Source organism: Vespa velutina, chromosome 15, assembly GCF_912470025.1.
Source record: "Vespa velutina chromosome 15, iVesVel2.1, whole genome shotgun sequence".
NCBI lineage: Eukaryota > Metazoa > Arthropoda > Insecta > Hymenoptera > Vespidae > Vespa > Vespa velutina.
Window position 1 is genome coordinate 410,001 of NC_062202.1, and position 20,984 is coordinate 430,984.

The 20,984-nt window shown below is 35.1% G+C and overlaps 2 protein-coding genes across 11 annotated transcripts in view; both read left to right on the top strand.

Annotated features, from left to right (window-relative positions):
- The window catches only part of LOC124954338, a 14,389-nt gene extending 9,296 nt beyond the window's left edge, over positions 1-5,093 (top strand). For 4 of the 5 annotated variants that reach the window (XM_047507124.1, XM_047507123.1, XM_047507128.1 and 1 more), the window contains 7 exons: positions 991-1,154; positions 1,265-1,453; positions 1,672-1,827; positions 2,191-2,343; positions 3,587-3,851; positions 3,933-4,316; positions 4,456-5,093. In XM_047507124.1, the coding sequence (XP_047363080.1) occupies positions 991-1,154; positions 1,265-1,453; positions 1,672-1,827; positions 2,191-2,343; positions 3,587-3,851; positions 3,933-4,316; positions 4,456-4,872 (1,728 nt within the window). In that variant the 3' untranslated portion in view covers positions 4,873-5,093. The remainder of the gene's footprint in view (positions 1-990; positions 1,155-1,264; positions 1,454-1,671; positions 1,828-2,190; positions 2,344-3,586; positions 3,852-3,932; positions 4,317-4,455) is intronic. The other variant, XM_047507125.1, reaches the window with a different exon arrangement.
- A 146-nt stretch (positions 5,094-5,239) lies between these two features.
- Positions 5,240-20,984, top strand: part of LOC124954340 — a 31,669-nt gene continuing 15,924 nt past the window's right edge. The window contains exons 1-7 of one of the 6 annotated variants that reach the window (XM_047507139.1): positions 5,240-5,516; positions 5,660-6,069; positions 6,687-6,747; positions 14,033-14,225; positions 14,294-14,445; positions 17,245-17,389; positions 18,546-18,691. In XM_047507139.1, the coding sequence (XP_047363095.1) occupies positions 14,161-14,225; positions 14,294-14,445; positions 17,245-17,389; positions 18,546-18,691 (508 nt within the window). In that variant the 5' untranslated portion in view covers positions 5,240-5,516; positions 5,660-6,069; positions 6,687-6,747; positions 14,033-14,160. Of the gene's footprint in view, positions 5,517-5,659; positions 6,091-6,686; positions 6,748-14,032; positions 14,226-14,293; positions 14,446-17,244; positions 17,390-18,545; positions 18,692-20,984 lie in introns of all 6 variants that reach the window. The other 5 variants (XM_047507136.1, XM_047507134.1, XM_047507135.1 and 2 more) reach the window with 5 other exon arrangements.

Consider the following 20,984-nt stretch of genomic DNA (forward strand, 5'->3'; position numbering starts at 1 on the left):
AAGAAGATAAAAATGAAATAATAAAGCAGTATATTCGGAGAAGGAATAAACGATCAGTTTGTAGCTCGTGTACAAAGTAAAGTTTCCATCAAAGTATATTTCTTTGAAAGTTCGCTCGAAATATTTTTCAATTAATCTCGTCGAATTTATCTTACGATTCTCTTTAATATCACAACATTTCTTGCGATGTAAAAGAGATTCTATATTGGTTTATACAACTTTATCAATGGATATTGCATGTACGATAACAAAGGAGAGAGAGAGAGAGAGATAAAAAAGAGACAAATTTTTCTCGAGTTTGATCAGAAAAGATCCAACCTGTAGTAACGAAAGTCGGATAAATAGGTATCTATGTAGCTATATATAGTAGACGCATCGAGAGAGTATTATTTTCCCTTCATGAAAGCGTGCACAGGTTCCCATATCTAATGGCCGTCTCTGAAGCTTCCCGGAAACTAACGTACTCCTCGGTACGGTGGGGAGAAAAGCATGAGAGAATCAGAACAATGATATTACCATCAACGAGAGACTCTTTTACTATCACGGAAGAGGTTCGAGAGAGAACGTTTCCTCGTCGTTTTTTTCCGAGAGAAAATGGAAAATGGAAAATGGAAAATGGAAAATTTTCTTTTTTCTTTCCTCTTTTTTATGGACTTGAACAAATAATAGTCTGAACTTTCACCGATTATTATTATTACCATTATTACTATTATTATTAATATTTTTTTTTTTTAATACTTATATATATATATATATATATATATATATATATATATATATATATATATATATATAAACACGCTACAGTAGAAAAACTTGTATGATAATGTACTTATCATTAAAAATGTTAGTTCCTTACAAATCATAGCTTTTTATGGAATCATATACAGTTTAATATGCATTAATAAATAAATTTTAATGTCTGCTTATCAAACATTGATAAGCGTCGGGATAGATGATAAAACTTGGAGTTATATTTTATTTGTTCAGATGGCGAGTATCGAAGTATCCCTTTCGACGACACCGAGAAGAAAGAAGGGTGGTAGTCTAGCTGGTGGGGTGACGTCTTCTGCCGGTCACCGTAATAAAGATCATTATAAAGAACTCGACGCCCTTCGTGTAGCCCTTCGCGATAAGGAAAATATTATACAGACGTAAGTGGGCCCCTTCCTTCTCTTCTTTTCTCAAAGAACCTTTCATCCTTCATCCAGTCCATTGTTATTTTTCTTTTCGTTTCTTCTTCTTCTTCTTCCTCTTTTTATAGACTGAAGGGTCAATTGTGCAATAGCTTGAGCAACCGACTAGCCTTGCGAAATGGTGCTGCACCACCCTTGACCGAGGCTGACAGGAAAGCTACCGAGGAAAGACTTCAAAGGCTGAGACGTGACGCAGACAACAAGAGATTGGCTATAAAGAATCTTAAACTAGCTTTGGAACGTCTGGATATAACCGAGTAAGACTTAAAATGCACTTAATATTTTCATAAATTTCTTCTTTCCGTTCTTTTCTTTTTCTTTTTCTTTTTTTTTTTTATTTTTTAAAGTACGTGTCCAAAGTACAACGAACGAAAATAGAAACTTGTGTCTCGTGTTTCCCGCGAGAAAACCATCAAGAAAAGTTCGTTTCCGTAAGTCGAGGAGATTGAAGCTCGCTCCTCGATTCTTATTTCAGTAACATCGACGTTCGCATACAACAAGCAGAACTGGAATACAGGCTAGGTCGCGAAGAACTCGAGCTTTTGACTTTACGCGAAGAGAGCAGGGCTCTTCAGACGGCGTTGGAATTGGCAGAAACCCAAGAGAAACGGAAAAATGATACCATATACAGGTTGGTTCGCCTCTTTGTATCATCTACCTTTACCTTGGTAGGTATATGTCAGTACGTTTGTCTCGTGATGCAATTGCTCTCGAAGATCTATGCGAAATTTATTTCCATCCTTTACATTCCGCACGGCACACGATGAGACAGCATGATGAATACTTTACGAACGAACAAGCTACAGAATGTTAGAAAAGATCTTGTGACACAACAACTGTTATCCCCTTCCATTGTGTTTTATTTATTTTACATCGTAATCTTTTCAGTAACTCGACAGAAAAGGAGAGAAGGGGGGAGGGGGACGAATTTAGATTTAGGTTTAGACCACTTCGAGTTTTATTTGTCATGCTTATTACAAATTTATCATCTTAGCTGTATTTCCGGGTCAACGCAAGTCACCGTACATGCTGTCGAAGTCAGTGCCGATCCAAAGAGTCCTCGTTTCGGTGCTGGACCAAGAGACGAGATGCCTGGCCTTTATGTCGATTGGGCCGTTGAAGATTCTGGTCTTTGCAAGGGAGACAGGTATGATTCGAATTAACCACCTTAAAAATACAATTACATTTAATCTTCAAGTAATTAATAATGATTAAGTGACCACAGAATGGGTAATATATCCCAGTGATTTGTTGAAAAATAACGGTACATGTATGGTACATCATTCAATTATCATAATTAGGAATGCAAGCCATATCCATTAATGAAACTTGATTTTCTTTAATATTAATTGTTCGGCGCATTAAATGCGAAAATAGCTTCCTTAAAAATCAACTCAGTCCACGGCGTAGCCGTTATAATAATGCATTGTTAAAAGGATACAAAGAAGAAAGGTGTGAAATCGGTCGGTTGGGATTTGCATCCATGAGAAGAGATGTGCGATGACTTTATAAATCATTGTTGCATATACTTTTCGAATTTTTTCATTCAGTATAATGGTTATATATCCTAGATATTTGTTTGGTTATCTTGGATTCGTTATACTTGACATAATTTAGATTGAATAATTTTTCAATGAAATAAGATAAAAGAATAATTAATGATAATTGAACGTATTCGAGTCTACCTAGTGTGTACAAGTTGGTAATAGGCTAACGTGACTCATATTGTGGAACGTTTGAATCACGGTGACCGCTTAAAGAGGAGCATAGCCATATAGCTGCAACGCGCGTTACTACGGGTGCCCGTTTTATGGATATCGTGGTTAAACAATAGCGCGATCTTGGTACTAGGTTCCCAACGACTCGTCGTAAAGTACGGCGAAATCACCGGAAGTTCGCCTGGTGCCCCCGCTAATTGCACCTCCGTCTTTTACACGACCCTGTCCCTTTTCACCTCTCTCTCTCTCTTTCTCTCTCTCTTTCTCTCTCTCTCTCTCTCTCTTTCTCTCTCTCTCTTTTGTACGTTTCTTCTTCCTTTCTTTCTCTTTCTGTCTGACTCTACTCACCTCCTCCTACTCCTCCTATGTCAGTTTACTTCTCTGATTCTCTTGACTTTTTCATCCTACTCGTCGTGTTCACTCGCCGAGGAAATGTGTTGTTGAACCAACATCGTAAAAGAAATTCTTTCGTCGAGCTAAATGAACTTGATATATCGAGCGAAAAAATGTTGAAAAGAACCATGATACCTAATGTATATGTACACGCATACGATACAATGTAAACAAACATATTCGCAAGAATCGTTTCTCTAGAACAATTAGGCAAGCTGATAACATTTAATATTGATATTTTAACATTAGATTTAACACTATCCAACGACTTTACCGTAGGATACTCGAGGTGAACGGGAAACTCGTTGTTGGAGCTAACAAAAACGATCTGACGAGACTCTTAGCTGTCGCACCGGACGCGGCACAGATCGTAGTATTACGAAAAGGCGAGTCACTCGCTGCACTGCGGACACTTAGATCCGATAACTTAAGACTGACGCATAGAATCGGATATCTCGAGGAACAAGTTAGGGATTTACTAGCACCGAGCAGAGCCGAACTTCGTGCGACAGATTTGTCATTGACCGGTCAAGAACATGTTCAGGTATCTTAAATTACTTCGTCCAAGCATTATGAAAAATTATAGAAAGAAAATAATCTCTCGGTTTTGTTCGATTATTTGTAGGTTTTTCAAAAAGGTCCTCAAGTAACGGCGCTAGTCGCTAATTTATCCAGTCCTAAGATTAGAAATCCAACGGAATTAAGACAAAGTTTGCCAACCATGAGAAGCAGACAGAACGATCATGGTAGACACTTTACCACATCAAGGAGTCCCAAGGAGAATGATTTCTTCTCCGACGGGGTGTCTTATAGTCATCAGAAGCCGAGAAATCGGCAGAAACATCAAGCTTTTCCATTAGCCAGATCAACAGCTAGTCTTGATTGCAAACAGACACAATCTCAATTACAGCGTAGAAGATTGGCTACGATCGAGTCGGGAATGGAAAGTCGGAAAAGTCAACAGTTGCAGACTTTGGAGTTTGATTCCGAACCTACTTATTATCGTCAGGTATTATTATCACATTTCATTATTATTTTTTTTTCTTTTTTCTTTTTCTTTTGTATTCTTTTGTTAAACGATAAAAAAACATATAATAGTGATCTTTTAACGGGACTATATAGTAGAATGATTTTTACGATCTTCTTAGGACTCTCAATCGCGTGTATCCGAAAATTCAGAAATTCTGAGCACGTACAGTTCGCAAGAAACTAAAATTCGACCGGCACCACCTAAAAAACCACTCAGGCTTTCTCTTCATCGCGCGGCGAGTCTTCAATCCGTCGAAAGTGCACCGCCTGCGGCAGCGACTCTTCACGAGAGCTCTCGTAAATCGTCCAAGAGGAACCACCGCGGTGAGCTACCTTCCGTGGAAAAGAGTTCAACGATGGAAGGAAATCAAGAGACAAACCACAGAATACAGGAAATGCAACTTGATCTTTCACAGCAACCGCCACCACCGCCAAGGACGCCTTCCAGAGCGGAATCTTGCCAGAATGCCTTGCGGTGGCCTTCGCCAAAGCCACGATCACATTTGGCTTCTGTATCAACGGAAAAATGGTGTTGAGTGTATTGAAATAAACACTGGACGAAATATCCAAGAAGAAGATAGAAATACTCAATGAATTGTGACTTGTCGTTCACATATTTCACTTACGATTAGAAGTAGAATGTATTTCATCAATATGTATAGAATCTCTCGAAGACAGCGAAAAGATTACATTGACTCAAGGTGATATTTTTATAAGTGCACATTTTTATAATACAAGAATTTAATTTATCATCTCAGATGACTCCAGATATTATTTACTTGGATATCTCCAAAGTATATTTTTAACAAATCAACAAAAGTTTTTCGGAAGCCCTTATTCACATCCCTCATCAAATATTTAATATTATATATATACACATACACACACACACACACCCGCACACACATACATATACATATATATATCAAACCAATTATCTTAGCGTTGAATATAATCAAAAAAATGGCAACGTTACGTTTCAGGTATAGTCGTCATATAAATCATATCAAATTTATATATTTGCTATTTCAATCTTAGACACTTTTCTACACTGTTTTGTAAGATATCATTGTTCGGAGAAGAGGAACAAGGGCAGCTGTAAATCATATCAAAGTACAACCTTCGGGAATCTTAAGCAAGAACGTATAAATGCAACGAGCGTGGCAGGTGGCTCCGTACGGTGAGTTTTCCGAATACTTCATCGTTATATACTCATAGGTATATATATATATATATATATATATATATATATATATATACACGCACGCTCATACGTATATACATAGATATAGACGTTTATATTCGCCTACCCCCTGCCAGCAGAAAATCGTCACTACCACCACCACCAACGGGCACCGTCTCACCACCACTTTCAGCAGCCACCAATAGTACCACTGTCGTTGCTACCTTTACCACCACCACCATCATCACTATCACTACCACCACCACTGCTAGTACCCCATCTAGCAGCAGCAGCACCAGCAACAACGAGGAAGGGTGGTTATGGCAGAATCTCCATCCCTCGACTGTGTTCTACCCCTTCTCTATTTCTCGTCCTTTCCCTCTCTCTTTCTCTCTCTCCTCTCTTTCTCTCTCTCTCTCTCTCTTTACTTCTCGACTCGCCCCTCTACAACAGACGTACGGCAACCCCGGCGTTCAGTGCTGGCGCTTCCTCCGTACAAGTCGTATTGCGAGTCTGGACCAGCAGTCTTTATCTTTCTCTCTCGAATTCGGTCGGTAGTGTGGTTTTTGCAGTGAATATTTTCTTATTTCTTTTTCCGTGTTTTTTTTTAGTAATTGTTCTTCTCCCCCCCCCCCCTTTCTCCTTCGCTCTCTTATATTTCTCTCTTATATTTCTGTTTCTCTTCTTTTCTCTTCTCTTTTGTTGACAAAAGAGAGAGAGAGAGAGAGAGAGAGAGAGAGAAAGAGAGAGAGAGTAAAGAGAGAGAAAAGAAAGGGAGTAACATTGGTCACGTCGAAACAGTGAATCATCAACTCTCTATCTCTTTTTCTCCTTTGTGATCCTTTCAACGTTAACGAGCTACTACCTTCTCTTCTTCCGTTTTTACCCACGATCTTGAAGCTTTCTACGGATTCATAGGAATCGTTAACAACGAGGACACTAATTCTCTCTTTCTCTTTTTCTCCTATACAGTCTTATATTTTCTACACTGACTTTCTATACTCTCTTTCTCTCTCTCTCTCTCTCTCTCTCTCTCTTTCACTCTCTCTCTCTCGTTCTCTCTCGTTCTCTCTCGTTCTCTCTCTCTCTCTCTCTCTCTCTCTCTCTCTCTTTGTCTGTCTCTCTCTAATTCTCCATGGAATTCTTTGACCTTCATCGTTTTTATAGAAAGGAACATTCGTGAAATAGATCATCAGGAATATGCGCAACACCTCGAAAGTAACGAAAGGTAAGCTTTGATTTTTATCTCTCTTTCATTCTCTATCTATCTATCCATCTCTCATTCTTCGATAAAGCTTCGATTTGTTTTCTTCCATCATTTTTTTGTCCCCTTATACGAAGATATCTGTATTTAATAATACTCGAAGCAACACGTTACTCATGTTTTCCTTCATTTTCTCCAAATAGAGTTACATTTTTCCTTAGGGATTTTCCTTCGAAATCAATAATTTTTCTTCTTTAGTCAGGAAACTTGGTCGAGTCGTTCCAACTTTGTCATTTTTTCTGTTTATTTTTTTATTGTTTTTTTTTTCTTCTTTTATATCTTTTCTCTTCTTCTTTATTCCGCCGAGATGAATTGCAAGTTCCGACAAAGTTTTTCTCGAAGAAATAACATCTCGCAAAGTTATACTTTGGAATTATTGACGAAAAAATAATTTAATTCCAAAGTTTTTATATATATATCACTGTGTGTGTGCGTTTTTGTGGATGGGTGTAAAGGTGGAATAAAAAATTTCGTAAAACACAAAAATTTTGATCGTTCTTGCTACTTTTTTTATTTTTCTATATAAATTCATCATATTTAAACCATCCAAATGGATAAACTCCATTCTCGTTTCTTTATCGACTGCTATTTTTCCTTTAGATGCTTTACGATATCTTAATAATATCGTAACGAAATTTTGATGATAGGACGTAGTAGCATGATTTAGAAATGTTCGATACCGACTTAAGTTGTATCGTAAAAAGAATAAAATTATATAACAAATTTATACATAGAATAGAGCAAAGGAAAGTGTAATCGTAAATCGATGAAAAGTTTGCTTTTGATAAGACGAGATAACTATTTTCTTAGATTTGAAGAAAGCAATAAATTGTAGTACGTTTTTCTCCTTCAATGATTCCTTTTCAAAGATTTCCTTTCACCTTCAGAGTCAACTTTTCATGAAATCTTGAAGATTTTCTTTTCTACTTTTCTACAGTCCATTTGCTTTTCCTAAGCGAGTTATATACAACATATAGTAATGTATATACACATATATATATATATGTGTGTGTGTGTATGTATATATATTATATAAGCGCGTATATCTATGTACATATCTAAAAAATTTACATAATATTACCGAGAAGAGAAGATAGAAAAGTATCCAATCTTGTTCTTGTCGTTTACTTGCTCTCATTCTCGCCAAAACATATATGGGAATTTGTATTAAAAAGCGAACGTTTCAAAGACGAAAAGTTGGTTAAGAAAGTATAGTTTCCCGTAAAAGAGAGACTATAGTAATAGTAAAGTGAAGTTTAATTTTGAATGCACAATGATAATAACAGAAAATAAAAGAAAAAATGATCAGAGAGATTTAATAATCAAGATATTCTGAGAATGAAAATGAAGTTGCCTCTTTTTCTTTCTCTATCTGCCCTACCTTTTTTTTTTCATCTTTTTTCATTTTCTTTTTGTGTTACGTTTTCATTTTTTTTTCTTCAACTTCTTCAATTCTCTTTTGAATTTGTTCTTTCAACTTTTTCTGTTTCATTTCTTTCCTTATCTTTTTTTACTTCGGACGGAGAATTTCGTATACGACGTAACTAAATAGAGTAGTTTTTATCATAAGTTCTCACGCATTTTCGAGTCGTAATATGTTATTTTCATTCTTAAGAGATGCCATTATAATTTGTATTATTTAAATGTGAGAGAGACACGCGATCGATTATTACGCGATACCAGTTGCGTTTATTATTACGAACGCGGAAGTTTCTTGAACACTCGAACGAGCCAGAATTGTTCGATTATTTATATTTGCGTTTTTTATTTCAAGATAAATAAAAAAAGTTAGTGTAAATTGAATTAGTTTCTCTATCACGCTTTATCGCAACTTTTTTTTTTCCTTTTTTAATAGAACGATGGCTCGATTTTATGTCGTAATATTAGAGAGAAAAAATAAAAAAGAAAATATATAATCGATAGTTAGAAAGTTTGTCATATCGAATAACTGATCACATCACTTAGCGAAGTTGTAGAACTTTAGACGAAGTTTAAAATGGAGAGAACGTACAATACAATACATATTTACTCGTGTTCGATATTTTTACAGAATCTTGTTGTCACTTATAACACAATATTCTCTTCAATAATATTTTATCTTTATATCCGTCCATTGTAGTATATCCAACCGGAACGTCCATTTATAAATGATACGAATTAATGCGAAACACTATTTATCTATTATTATACTGCATAATGCAAAATTTCATTCGTTTCTTTTTAATCGTGTTGGATAAGTGAGGAGCATTTTTCTTTTCCGACAGGTACGAGGCGGCATTAATTCGAGGAATCAATTTGTTGCGTTGCTCCGATTAAATCGGGATCACTTTAGAAAACGAGTTACTTATTATTTACACGTTCAGTTTATTTTTACATTATGAATCAGATCGAACGGATTATATTCACTAACTGGATAAAAGTCAATGCTCGATTGAACGCCTAAGCATATCAGAACGTTGCACTTGTTTTCGTATAACTATCGTTAATTCTATCGTTTTGTCTTGTCAGACATTCAAGAATAGCATTTGATTCATGAATACTCTTTGAGTCAGTCGTCTCTCTCTCTCTCTCTCTCTCTCTTTCTTTTTCTCCTTTTGGAACATTTACTAATTATCATTTACTTTAGTGCAAACGGCAGAATATTTATATTTTCTTTCTTTTCTTCCCAATTAAATAATTCTCCAAATATTAAAATTATCGAGAAAACGAAAAAAGAAAAAAATTCGATATTTGACTTATCTATCTCTATTTTGTTTTTCTTTCTCTTATTTTGATGGTTATTATTTCCATATATTTCATGTTTGATCGCGTGCATATGACTTATGAGTAGTAATTTATTCTAGTTATTATCAGCGAGGAAATGCCATAAAGTTTCGTAAAACGAAACTGAATGTATTATTTCTTACCGGTTAGTAGTATAACTGATGATGATAGGCCATCATAACGGCTTATTATTATTTTTGTTAGGGCTCGCGTTTTTCGGAGGATTTGCGACCGATCATTTTTCTCTCTTCCTCGCGTCTTATTAGTCTTTACCGTGAAACCTCGTAAAAATTTTTTGAGATATATCACGGTCGATAATAATAAAAGTCGTCCTTGAGAAGTTCTCGTTAAAGATAATGCACATAAAAAAGGGTTCATCATGAAATAGAACAATTTATTTTACAGAATGATTAAGAGTAATAACGCTAAGTCGAGTGTAATAGCTTTAGTGAGAATTTTCTCTTCGATATTAATCACAGAAAAAAAAGAGAAAAAAAAGAAAAAAGCCAACAAATAACAGACAAACAAAAGAGAGGAGTATCGATTCTATACATATATATATTTATATATATTTATATTCTCCGTCCTAATTAATCCATCAAAGAGCTTAACGTTCCGCGAATCGAAGGGATATCGTATAATGTGTATTTATAATTGATTTTCGAGACTTTGGGCTCGAGTCAGCTCTATAAAAAAATAAGCGGACAGTGTTTATCGCGTAGGATCTTTTGTACGTCACGTGTGACGTGTGCCATACATTTCCATCAGACGATTTATATTTCGCAGTACGAACATGAATTCTCTAATGGAAGAGACGAAAGAGTAAATGCCTATGCGTAACGTCGACAAAACTTCGAATCGAGGCCATCCAAGCAAAACCAAAACAATATTGCCCTAAGTTTATATACCTTCGTACTGTATAGATATACATCTATATCTTTGCCACGTTTACATGCCTACACACTGTTTCCACTCTCGCAGGCAGCTAAATGTGCTAGCAGATAAACAAATGTAACTCGTTAACATTGAATGCACCTCTCTCTCTCTCTCTCTCTCTCTCTTTCTCTTTCTCTCCCTCTCTCTCTCTCTCTCTCTCTCTCTATCTCTCTCTTTCTCTCTCTCTCTCTATCTCTCTCTTTCTCTCTGCTCACTCGATCCCACATCGTCCGAATCTAAAGTTGGAACATTCGCAGAGTCCCGAGTCTACGAGCTCTTCGATTGGCTGTCGACGATTCTTGTCGTCGGTTACTGCAATAGCCCGTTGCATTTTATCGGTACTAATTTTTGCATTATACCGGTTAGATTTATCTTCTCATAAACTTTAGATAATAGACTTAATTTATGAGTTATCGTTCGATCCAGATTCGACGCACTATGCGACGCAAATACGATATTATCTCAAATTTCCGCAGACCGAGTTTATGTTGGCTAAAACGCTAAAGGTTTACGAGCATCGTTCACGATTGCAATACAAAAAACGTAATTGACAGAATCGTATGATTATTGTACCTTTCTTTTTGACGAAATACTTGAAATTATATATCGACAAGAATGTCATATATTCGTAATAAAAACAACGAGGATCGAACGCGTAAAATTTTGTTCTGATGAACAAGATAGCAATAGTAACGTGTAATATAATCTCGCCGTAAGATCTAATTTCAATGATCGAGTTTCAATCGAAAAGATCTTCTAACGTTAGTCTAATCTAATCATCGTTTTGAGACCTGGATTCGGGTATCAAACGTAGTAAACCCCCACGTACGCAACTGGCGCTGAACTGACGCGTGCGCATTTTGTTCAACGTATCGTAAACATTGAAGAGAGGGAGATGAGAGGCAAGTGCGCACGCGCGCCGTATTAGACACCGACGAGGGGAGAGGCTCGTCTCATTTCCCTTTCGACCGCAGCCGTGTCAACACGTTAGAGCTGATCGTCCAACATATTCTTTTGATCTTCATTATTTATAACTGTCGTTAATTATTTAATATATACTTACACGTTTGATATTATCGATCCGAAAAAAGTATATAAAGGATATTAGTAATGCATAAATAATCATAATAACTTTCTCATTATTAATGAAGAAAGATTAGAAGATGTGATTATTTAAAATTGAAACCTTTTATAATATGTATTATTGATATCTGTACATATACCCTTTGTCTTGTATAAGTTTACTGACGTAGACTGGCCTAGATGTCGCACGCCATTTATACGTATATAACTACTCAACGATGGGGCGAGGTCGTACACTTCGAGAGAACGTGGATATTACCGAGATACATGTCGGCTGATGTTCTTACACTGATATGCACCGAGCATGTTCATGTTCTTCAACCAAAGTAAATCGATATTATCGATCTCTCGCATATGCTGTATGAAATGTGTTTCGTGAAAATGCATGCTCAATGAATTAAACCTTTCTCGGAAGACACGTAACTTATTCCAATGCAATCGACAGTATCCCTTGAACGTCTTTACTTCGAGGTTACACGAAAATAAATTTTAAAAAGTTCATTATCTCCATATTCTCAACGGCATCTAATAGTTTTTCATCTATCGGTTATCGATCAATAGTCTTTAATACTTTAGATATCTTCATTTTTAACGTTTCGTTAAAACGATAAGGCCAACCCTTCGCAATACTCGATTTTCAATATTCCACTGTTTCAAATAGGAGAGACCCTTGCAGTAGCGACAAAGTGGCTACCGATTTTTTTTTACCAAGCGAACTTTCAGTTCATTGATATTGGATTTTGACGCGATCTTTCGCCCGATATTTCATCGTACTGCATGTAAACGTTAAAGCTCTCTCTCTCTCTCTCTCTCTCTCTCTCCTTTTCCCTCGTTTCTCATCCTCTACACCTATGTCACAAGTCAACGGGAATAAAAAAAAGCGTGCTAGGAGAGCACCGATCTTTTTTGACTATAAAGAAAAAGTCTTAGAAAGGAGAGATTTTAAATAAAAGTTACTCGGTAAACAACTTGTTCGTAATTTTATTGTGTTAACTGTGTAATTCGATAATTGTCAGAAGAGAGGTGTAAAAAGAAAGAGGGAAAGAGTAACAGATGGCGAAGACGGTGCGCAGACTATCGAATTCGCACGTAATGCGGTATTCCTTTCTCAAGTTCAACGCGGTTAACTCGCATTGCGAGCACGAATACGAAGACGGAGAGAGAAGTACCTGGGGCTCGATGTTGCTTTGGCATGATGTGACGTCAACTGAGACGGGTACGATACACGAACTAGGCCAGTGCGACTGACGGCATGTCGTAGAAATTTGGTACAACCTCCCGAGCGCATTTCAAATCACAACAGTTTGCCTGGGGGAGAATTAATTAGCGATAGGATTAATTTTATAATTACTAACAGGTATCTCAATGTTCCCGATAATGGAGGATAATGTCTCAACAAAATTTCGTATATCGATTATTATCGAATTAATTAAAATTGAATTAATTTAATGAACATGTAGGTATTTTCGATATGTAGGTATGCAGGTATATACGAAATTCAATTATGTCGAAAAGAACAATTTCTTAGAGTGTTTCGATCGATCAACACGTATGCAAATGCCAAATATAAAAATAGACGGTAACGTTGGGGACTTAAAACAGGTTCATTAGAGTTAATGACTTCACGTTTCACACCGGCTAGTTGAGAAGTCTATTGTTATGTCTGCATATCGTCCATTAATAATATCAAGTCAGTGCCAGATACTTGCTTCGAGGGAATTAGCAAACGTTTAAATCCGTCTATCTTTCACAACCATCTTTCTTTCTCTCTCTCTCTCTCTCTCTGTCTCTCTCTCTCTCTCTCTATCTCTCTATCTCTCTCTCTCTCTCTCTCTCTCTCTGTCTCGACTTCGATAACCCAAAAGTTCGACGTAATCCCTGTTATCTCCATTAACTCGAGTGAAATTTTCACTCCCTTTTTGTGGGCGGCTCGTCGCGTTTTCCTCGACCCACTTTCCGATTGAGAGGGAAACAGAAAGGAGAAAAATAAAAAAAGTAGCCGACGAAGGACGTTCCGGTTTTTGAAATGACTATCTTTTACAAAGATACAAAAGTGAGAAAATTTGTAATCGTTGATGGCGCACACACACGCACAAACAAAATGTACGAAGTTATATATATATAAGCAATATATCTGTGCATCTCACGACAAGTTATTTATACGATTCGGTTAATACCGAGATTCAATAGTTTTCTATGGAATGAATATTATAAAAATTTGTGTAGGCGTGGGTAATAAAACAAAATAAGAAATGTGACACGCGAAATATTGTCTGAAAGTCAAGATAGTTCTCTCGAGGAAACCAAAAAAAAAAAAATATATATATATATATATATATATAAACAAAGAAAAAGGAAAAGTATGAGAAACGCGTTAGACGCATATCGCGTAATTTGACGTCGCACGAGCTCACCGTGATAGGTCGTCGTTCGTAGGACGTTTAATTAAAATTCTTTGGGTTCGCAGCCCCCGGCGAAGACACGAGAACAACGACGAAGCTATCAGCCTTCCCCATTTCCACCTTCTCCTCTTCGTTCTCCTCTTCCCTTCTACGAGAAGGAAAGGCTGTCACATTGCCGGGACACGAGTGAACCATGTTCCAGGAAAGCTCGTGGCATCTCGAGGATTCCGATTATGAGCTAACGGACAGAGTGACTTGGTGCGATTCCGCGAGATAGACCTTAGTTTCTTCTTTAACGGATACCTTATATATACACGTATATGTAGCTGTGAACCGGCATACGCCTACGACCGAAGATATCTACAGAAGTATTGTGAGATCCTGTCTGCAGGGATACGCGGTCCATATCCGGCCCGCCATCTTGGCGGCATGGTCCTTTGGGCCAGTATACTATTCCTGCAGGGAGCTGGCCTCGCGGGTGAGTCTTTTCAACATTTTTCTGTACTCGTTTATTTCTTTAATTATTTACTTACTTATCTATGAAAGAGAAAAAAAAACTATACGTACGAGTAACAACAGGTATCAGTTTCAGTAAAAATAAATATGCGATCAATGTTCATAAATTTAGCGTTAATGTGGCTCATAATAGTAATAATGACGAGAAGAAAGGCAAAAGAAAAGGAAAATATATGTAATTTACTCGTTATTATTCCTATTTCAAATTACATTTCCTATTTCTCAATTACATTTCTCAATTACAGTCGCGTATGCAAGATCGTTTAGGATCGAAAGAAATGATAGATCGCTCCACGTCGTACTTCTCGCGTATTGCGATATGTCGCATATGTCGAGAAAGGATGATTTAATTTACATCGTATAGATTTATGAGCTGACCTGGCTGATGGGTTTTTGCACGGCTACGTAGAAGATAAATATCGAGAGAAATCAAAGAAGAGAAAGGAAGAGAGAAAGAGAGAGAGAGAGAATAGGTTTACAGCGGTCTATTCATCAATCTCTGTACACACCGTTCATTTAACTTCCCTAGAACTTGACTTACAAAGCGATTTACCCTATCCTAGAGTATCGAAGCGTTTCGACATCCTCGGGAAATACATTGCACGCTATCGAAATAGATTAGAAGAACGATACGATTTTCCATCGACTTATATATTTCTCATTTTTACGAGGTCATCGCGACATTTCGTTATTCCTCCCACGATCCTACAAGTTGGTCCAATTAAATGACATCAAATCGATAAGACGATTTTCTTTTTTTTTTCTTTTTTATTTTTTTTTCCTTTTTAATAGAAAAAAGAAAGAAAAGAAAAAACAAAGAAAAAATTCTATCTTGATCTATCCAAGAAAGATAAGATCAAGTAATGAACCTATTGAGTATTTTCTTATCGACCCTACTCTTTTATACTATATTTATTCTGATAATAATAATTAAACTGAGGAAAATCGGAAGGAAGGTCATCCAAGTATTATCTACGTCATCTAAGAAACTTAAATTCAATTGTATATTATACGTGTAACAATATATTGTATTTCGACAGCTATCCCAATAATAAGATAACACATTGGGAACATGTGAAAATTATAATTGTAATTAAATATATATATATATATATATATATATATATATATATAAATAAGAAACGATTCAACCATATGTTCAAAAAAAAATTCAAATCATTTTTCATTGAAGTGACTCTAATCGCGTTAGAACTCTTTATATTTTTCTAATATACGAATTGGATACGATCGATAAAAAGAAAATTCGAATGAGGTAGTACGGTCAAATGGAAGGACAGATCGAAAAGAAATAGATAGACATGCACCGACACAAAGCCACATAAAGACACACACATACATACAGACAAATAGATTGTCCTGGACACGGTAGTTCGAGACGATTGATTCCTAAGGTTGTAGAATTGTTAACGACTATCGTCAACCAACCAGACGACTCGATCGAAATATCGTATAAGAGAAAGAGAGAGAGAGAGAGAGAGAGAGAGAGAGAGAGAGAGAGAGAGAGAGAGAGAGAGAGAGAGAGTGTGCTTGTTAATTCTGGCCCTTATTTATTATCCAATTGTATTTATGCGTTTACATTTGTCTTACGAACTGCATTTAGTTCATTACTCGATATACGTACTTCAATTTGTTCATAATTACTTTCAAAAGCAATAGTCCTTTATAAGATAAATTTTGCTAAGATAAATATGATCAAAAAAAAAAAAAAAAAGATAAATAAATAAATAAATCTATTTAATTTTATTGCGAGCGACGAGAGAGAATAAAAGAATGAATTTTTTTCGTTTTAATGATATCTATTTCACTAAGATGAACAAAAACAAATGATTTTCTCTAGGGTCCTAAAGACAAGTGTTATAATTATAGGATAATGAAACCTGCTCTCGTTAACACTGTGTGAAGAGCTCTTCGAAAAGTTAACTTTGCAAACATCTCTCCCTCTCTCTCTCTCTCTCTCTCTCTCTCTCTCTCTCTCTCTCCCTCTCTCTTTTTCTGTAAAGCAGTTCCTTTTTTTTTTCATTCTTTTTTTATTTCTTTTTTAAGCAACCGACGAGTTACGGAAAACGTGTTTCTCCAACCTTTTTGTAGGATTGTGGTTCGACGAAGAAAAAACAAAAACGTTGAGAGTATTTGTACAGATGGAATTAGAAAAACGGTTCGGTAGTGTTTTACAAACGTAAATGCTGGTAGGTCGATCGAGTATCAGGTAGAAAGAAATGGAACTATTGCATCCTTCTATCGCGATATCTCGTAAAACGTTTTATTTATTGCGTATATTGGATTTCCTTGCAAACAGGAAAAAAGAACTTCTTTTATTTATTTATTTATTTCTTGTTTTTTTAATCTTCTTGTTGACACATCGATCGTTGGAACAAAAAAAATTGTCATTAATAGTTTCCCATTATTCTTGTCGCTGAAAAATTTGATGCGTCTAAATTATATATACGTATATAATATAAATTATGATTTTATAAATAACAAATTTTTATCATAATTTTATATAACAAAATAATTTTATATAATAACAAAAATTTATGTATATATATATATATAATTTATATACACACACACACACACATTGTATGTAAAGATATACAATTGACAAGAATAATACTAAAAGCATACATGACGTTAACGCTTGTTACTTTTAGAACTTTGACGTTTAACGAATTCTAAGACGTCTAAAATGAGCTTGTTCATACTTCATAAAATTGAGCGACGTCTCGATTTATTTTTCCAGGCTCGATGACGAGCGGTATTCCGGGAGTTCCGGAAAATATAACGGTGATGTTCCTAAACCCGACGTCTGTCCGTGTTTCTTGGAGCACCAGCCAGGTCGAGCAAGTTGAAAAGTACGACGTTACGTATAAACCGACGGACGCCAGGTGCGTTCCCATTATTTCAATATTTACTTTTTCTTTGTTGTCCCTTTTTTTTCTTTTTTTTTTTTCTTTTTTTCCTTACAAACAATGAAGAACCATAAAAGTAGGTATAAATCTTTCGTTTGATACGATTAAATGCATTATTTAATTTTTTCATTTAAACAAACTTAAACAATGTCAAATGACTTTCGACCTCTTGATTCTTTTTCCTTTTTCAATTACAAAGATGAATTACGAAGATTTACGGAGAATACCATTTTTCTTTCCCTTCGTCGAATAATCCTTCCCTATCTCTCTTTTTCATCCTATCTCAATCCTGTACCATAAGGTTTCTCTCTCTTTCTCTCTATCTCTATCTCTATCTTTACGAAGCAATCGTTTGAAACTCCTCCCTTAGTTTTTTCCTTTTTATCACCGTTCTATCAACCACCTAAGCTTCTAATCCCCTTTTTTCGCTTCCCTCCACGAATTTATGAAATTTTATTTCTCATTAATCTTCCGGTAACGAACCGTGTAACACACTCGATTTACACATTCGTATATCAGTATTACATTTTTATTTGGTTTAATCATAATTGAGAACTTTGTTTACAGCAATATCGCAGTTCTCCTATTTCTCGAAGCATAATATTTATTTTTCAACTTTGTTTGGAGAAGTGATTTTTCTTTTTTTTTCTTTTCAATATTCACATATTTCATCGAGAATACATAATTTATAAAATTCAGAGCTCTTTATCAACTCTACACGAAGTTGCAATTGAACGTAACTTATAGCGTAAAATATAGTACTGGGATCGTGATAAAATAACGAATATAATTCATAATGTATCGATGCTTTTCAATTCTTTTTTGAAAATTATTTGAAATTTAAAATAACTGTTCAAAAAACAAAAATATATCGATAATAATTACGAATGATATATAATATTATACAACTTTTGAAAAGTTCACACACACACACACACACTACACATCACAACGAATTATTTCACTAAAAGAAATATCTTATTTCAAATGAAATGAAACGAAATTCAATAATGGTCGTTTTTAAATGATATTGGAAAACGATTTCCCATTACTAAAGTGAATCAATTTTCTATATCATTCCTTATCATCGAATGCAAAATATCAAATTTGAATCACAACGGGAAGGCGTTAGTTACAGGGTGGTGGCGGTGGTCGCAGGAAATAGCGAAGCAGTTACGTTAAGTGGTTTAAGGGCCGACACGCAGTACCAACTAGTAGTCACTGCCGTGAGAGCAGGGAAAAAGTATAGAAGTCGACCAATCGTCTTCCGTACGCTCGGTGAGTCATTCGTCTCTTCTCATTTATTTAATTTTGTTTTTTTTTATTTTTTTTTTTATTTTATTATTATTTTCTTTTTTTCTTTTTCATTTGTTTCCTCTAGATCTCCTTTGCCGTTTTTTGCAGCCATTATACGTGGAATATTTTCTCGGAATGTCAAGCGATCCTTACTACTTGTAATTCTCAGTACAATTCTTTTCTAATGAGATCGTACGAATGCTGAAACATCACGTTACGCTAAAACAAAGATGAAAATTATCACATGACAAATGATTGCACTTGCATAAAAAGATTAACACGTCTGTTAAATAGCAAGATACTGAACTATTCTTTCGGTACTTCATCCATGTTATTAAAATGTCACTTGAGCTGGTTTACTTTGACAGTATTCTCTTTCCTTTTGGTCTGTTTAAATCCCTACCAAATACGATTACCAACGGGTATTACACGAAGGAAATTAGAACGTTGTTGCTATCTATCCGACTACGTCCTAATCAAGTTTACTATTAGCATTCATTGTTTCACCGATATTACGATATTTTTGCTCTTGAGAAAAAGAATGTGCTACGCATTTCGTTGAATAATCGTTGCGTTTCCATGCAAGTTTACGAACATTAATTTTCTTGCTCATTATTAGTCAAACGCGTGATATTATGAACAATTCGATAGGAATTGGTGATTATATGTTTACGATACGTATAGATATGATATTAGAATTACGTATATATGCATGTATTTGATAAATAAAATATTAGATCAATTTCTAAACCCTTTTTTCCTATAACGCTCGATTAATCATTGGAAATATTATCGTTTAGTTTTTATTCTTTAATTAATCTAAACGCGATCGAAGATTTAATCAAGGAGAGGATTTTTACTCGATTTATCGACAGGACGCTTGATTGGACGGCCTTAATAGAACGTCCTCGCGGTACATAATACGTTGCACATCAATTCCTCGGAGGGATGAAGAGAGTGCTGTTTCGTAACCAATATTAAAAGCATCTACCTATATATATATATATATAAACACGCACACACACACACACACACATACACATATGTATCGCCAGAGGGAATCGATAATTCAACTGTCCCGCAGAGTACCCAAAATGGTCATATTCCAAAACATGGAATCTCTCACGTACTTCCTTTCGTTTTCATTTTTTACCGTCAATTTTCTCCACAAAATAGACCGCAGATTGCTGTTGGCTAAATTTAATGGTACCATACAATTTATAATATATTATTTATTTATATAATATAATATATAATTTATATATATATATATAAATATATATGTATAAATATAGATATAGAATTTGGAAATGCTTTTTATTTGTACATAAAATCATACACAACAATTTTCAGATAGATATGATTTGAAGAATCAATAACATTCATGTGTTATGACAGTCAAGTAAATTTTCAATTCTCTATGTTTTTACTTACTCCTTCAATAATTTTACATAGCACATATAGATACAAAAGAACAAGGTTATCCAAGCAAGTAAATCACACAAACACCAATAATTCGTGTAACAAGTTGTTCGCATACATGGACATTATATATCCATACGTATATACCTATATGATACTTCAGAAGAACATATGTTCCCTCGGTAACACGTGTTGATTTTATTTTATAAAAAATAGACAATGCATGCAAGTCTGACATTGAGTGTTTCGTGTACATATATACAGAGTGTTCCATTTCAAACATCAAACACACTTTAATATTATTTCATCGAGTGGTATCTATAAAAAAAATGTTCACGTTTACCATTAAGCGTTCTATATATTCTGAGTTTAAAAACTTGGACATACATATATATGTATGCATGTATATGTATGTATACACATATATATATATAATATATATATATATATATACGTGTGCATGTTATGCGCAATATTCAAACGCGAAACATAAATTCGGAAGAAACGGAATATATAACTGAATATACGACTAAACTAGGAGAGGTTACGCATGTTTAATGAGGAAAGATAATCTACTTCGATTGTCAACGTGAAAACGATTAGTAATGATTAGTCGTTTCCGTGATGGTTGGTAAAGGGTAATCAACATTGATCATATACATATATCTATAGCTATTTAATACGCCAGCTCTCATATGTTAGTCTCTTTACTAATAGCATATTGAAAATATGCCCTTGCTTATAACAAGCTTATCCGCTTTCAAAAGACTTCTCTAGTATCGAAGTCATAAAATTTATTCGACGTGTATTTTTTTTCTTTTTTATTCAAAAGAATTCCCTCTTGTATATACAT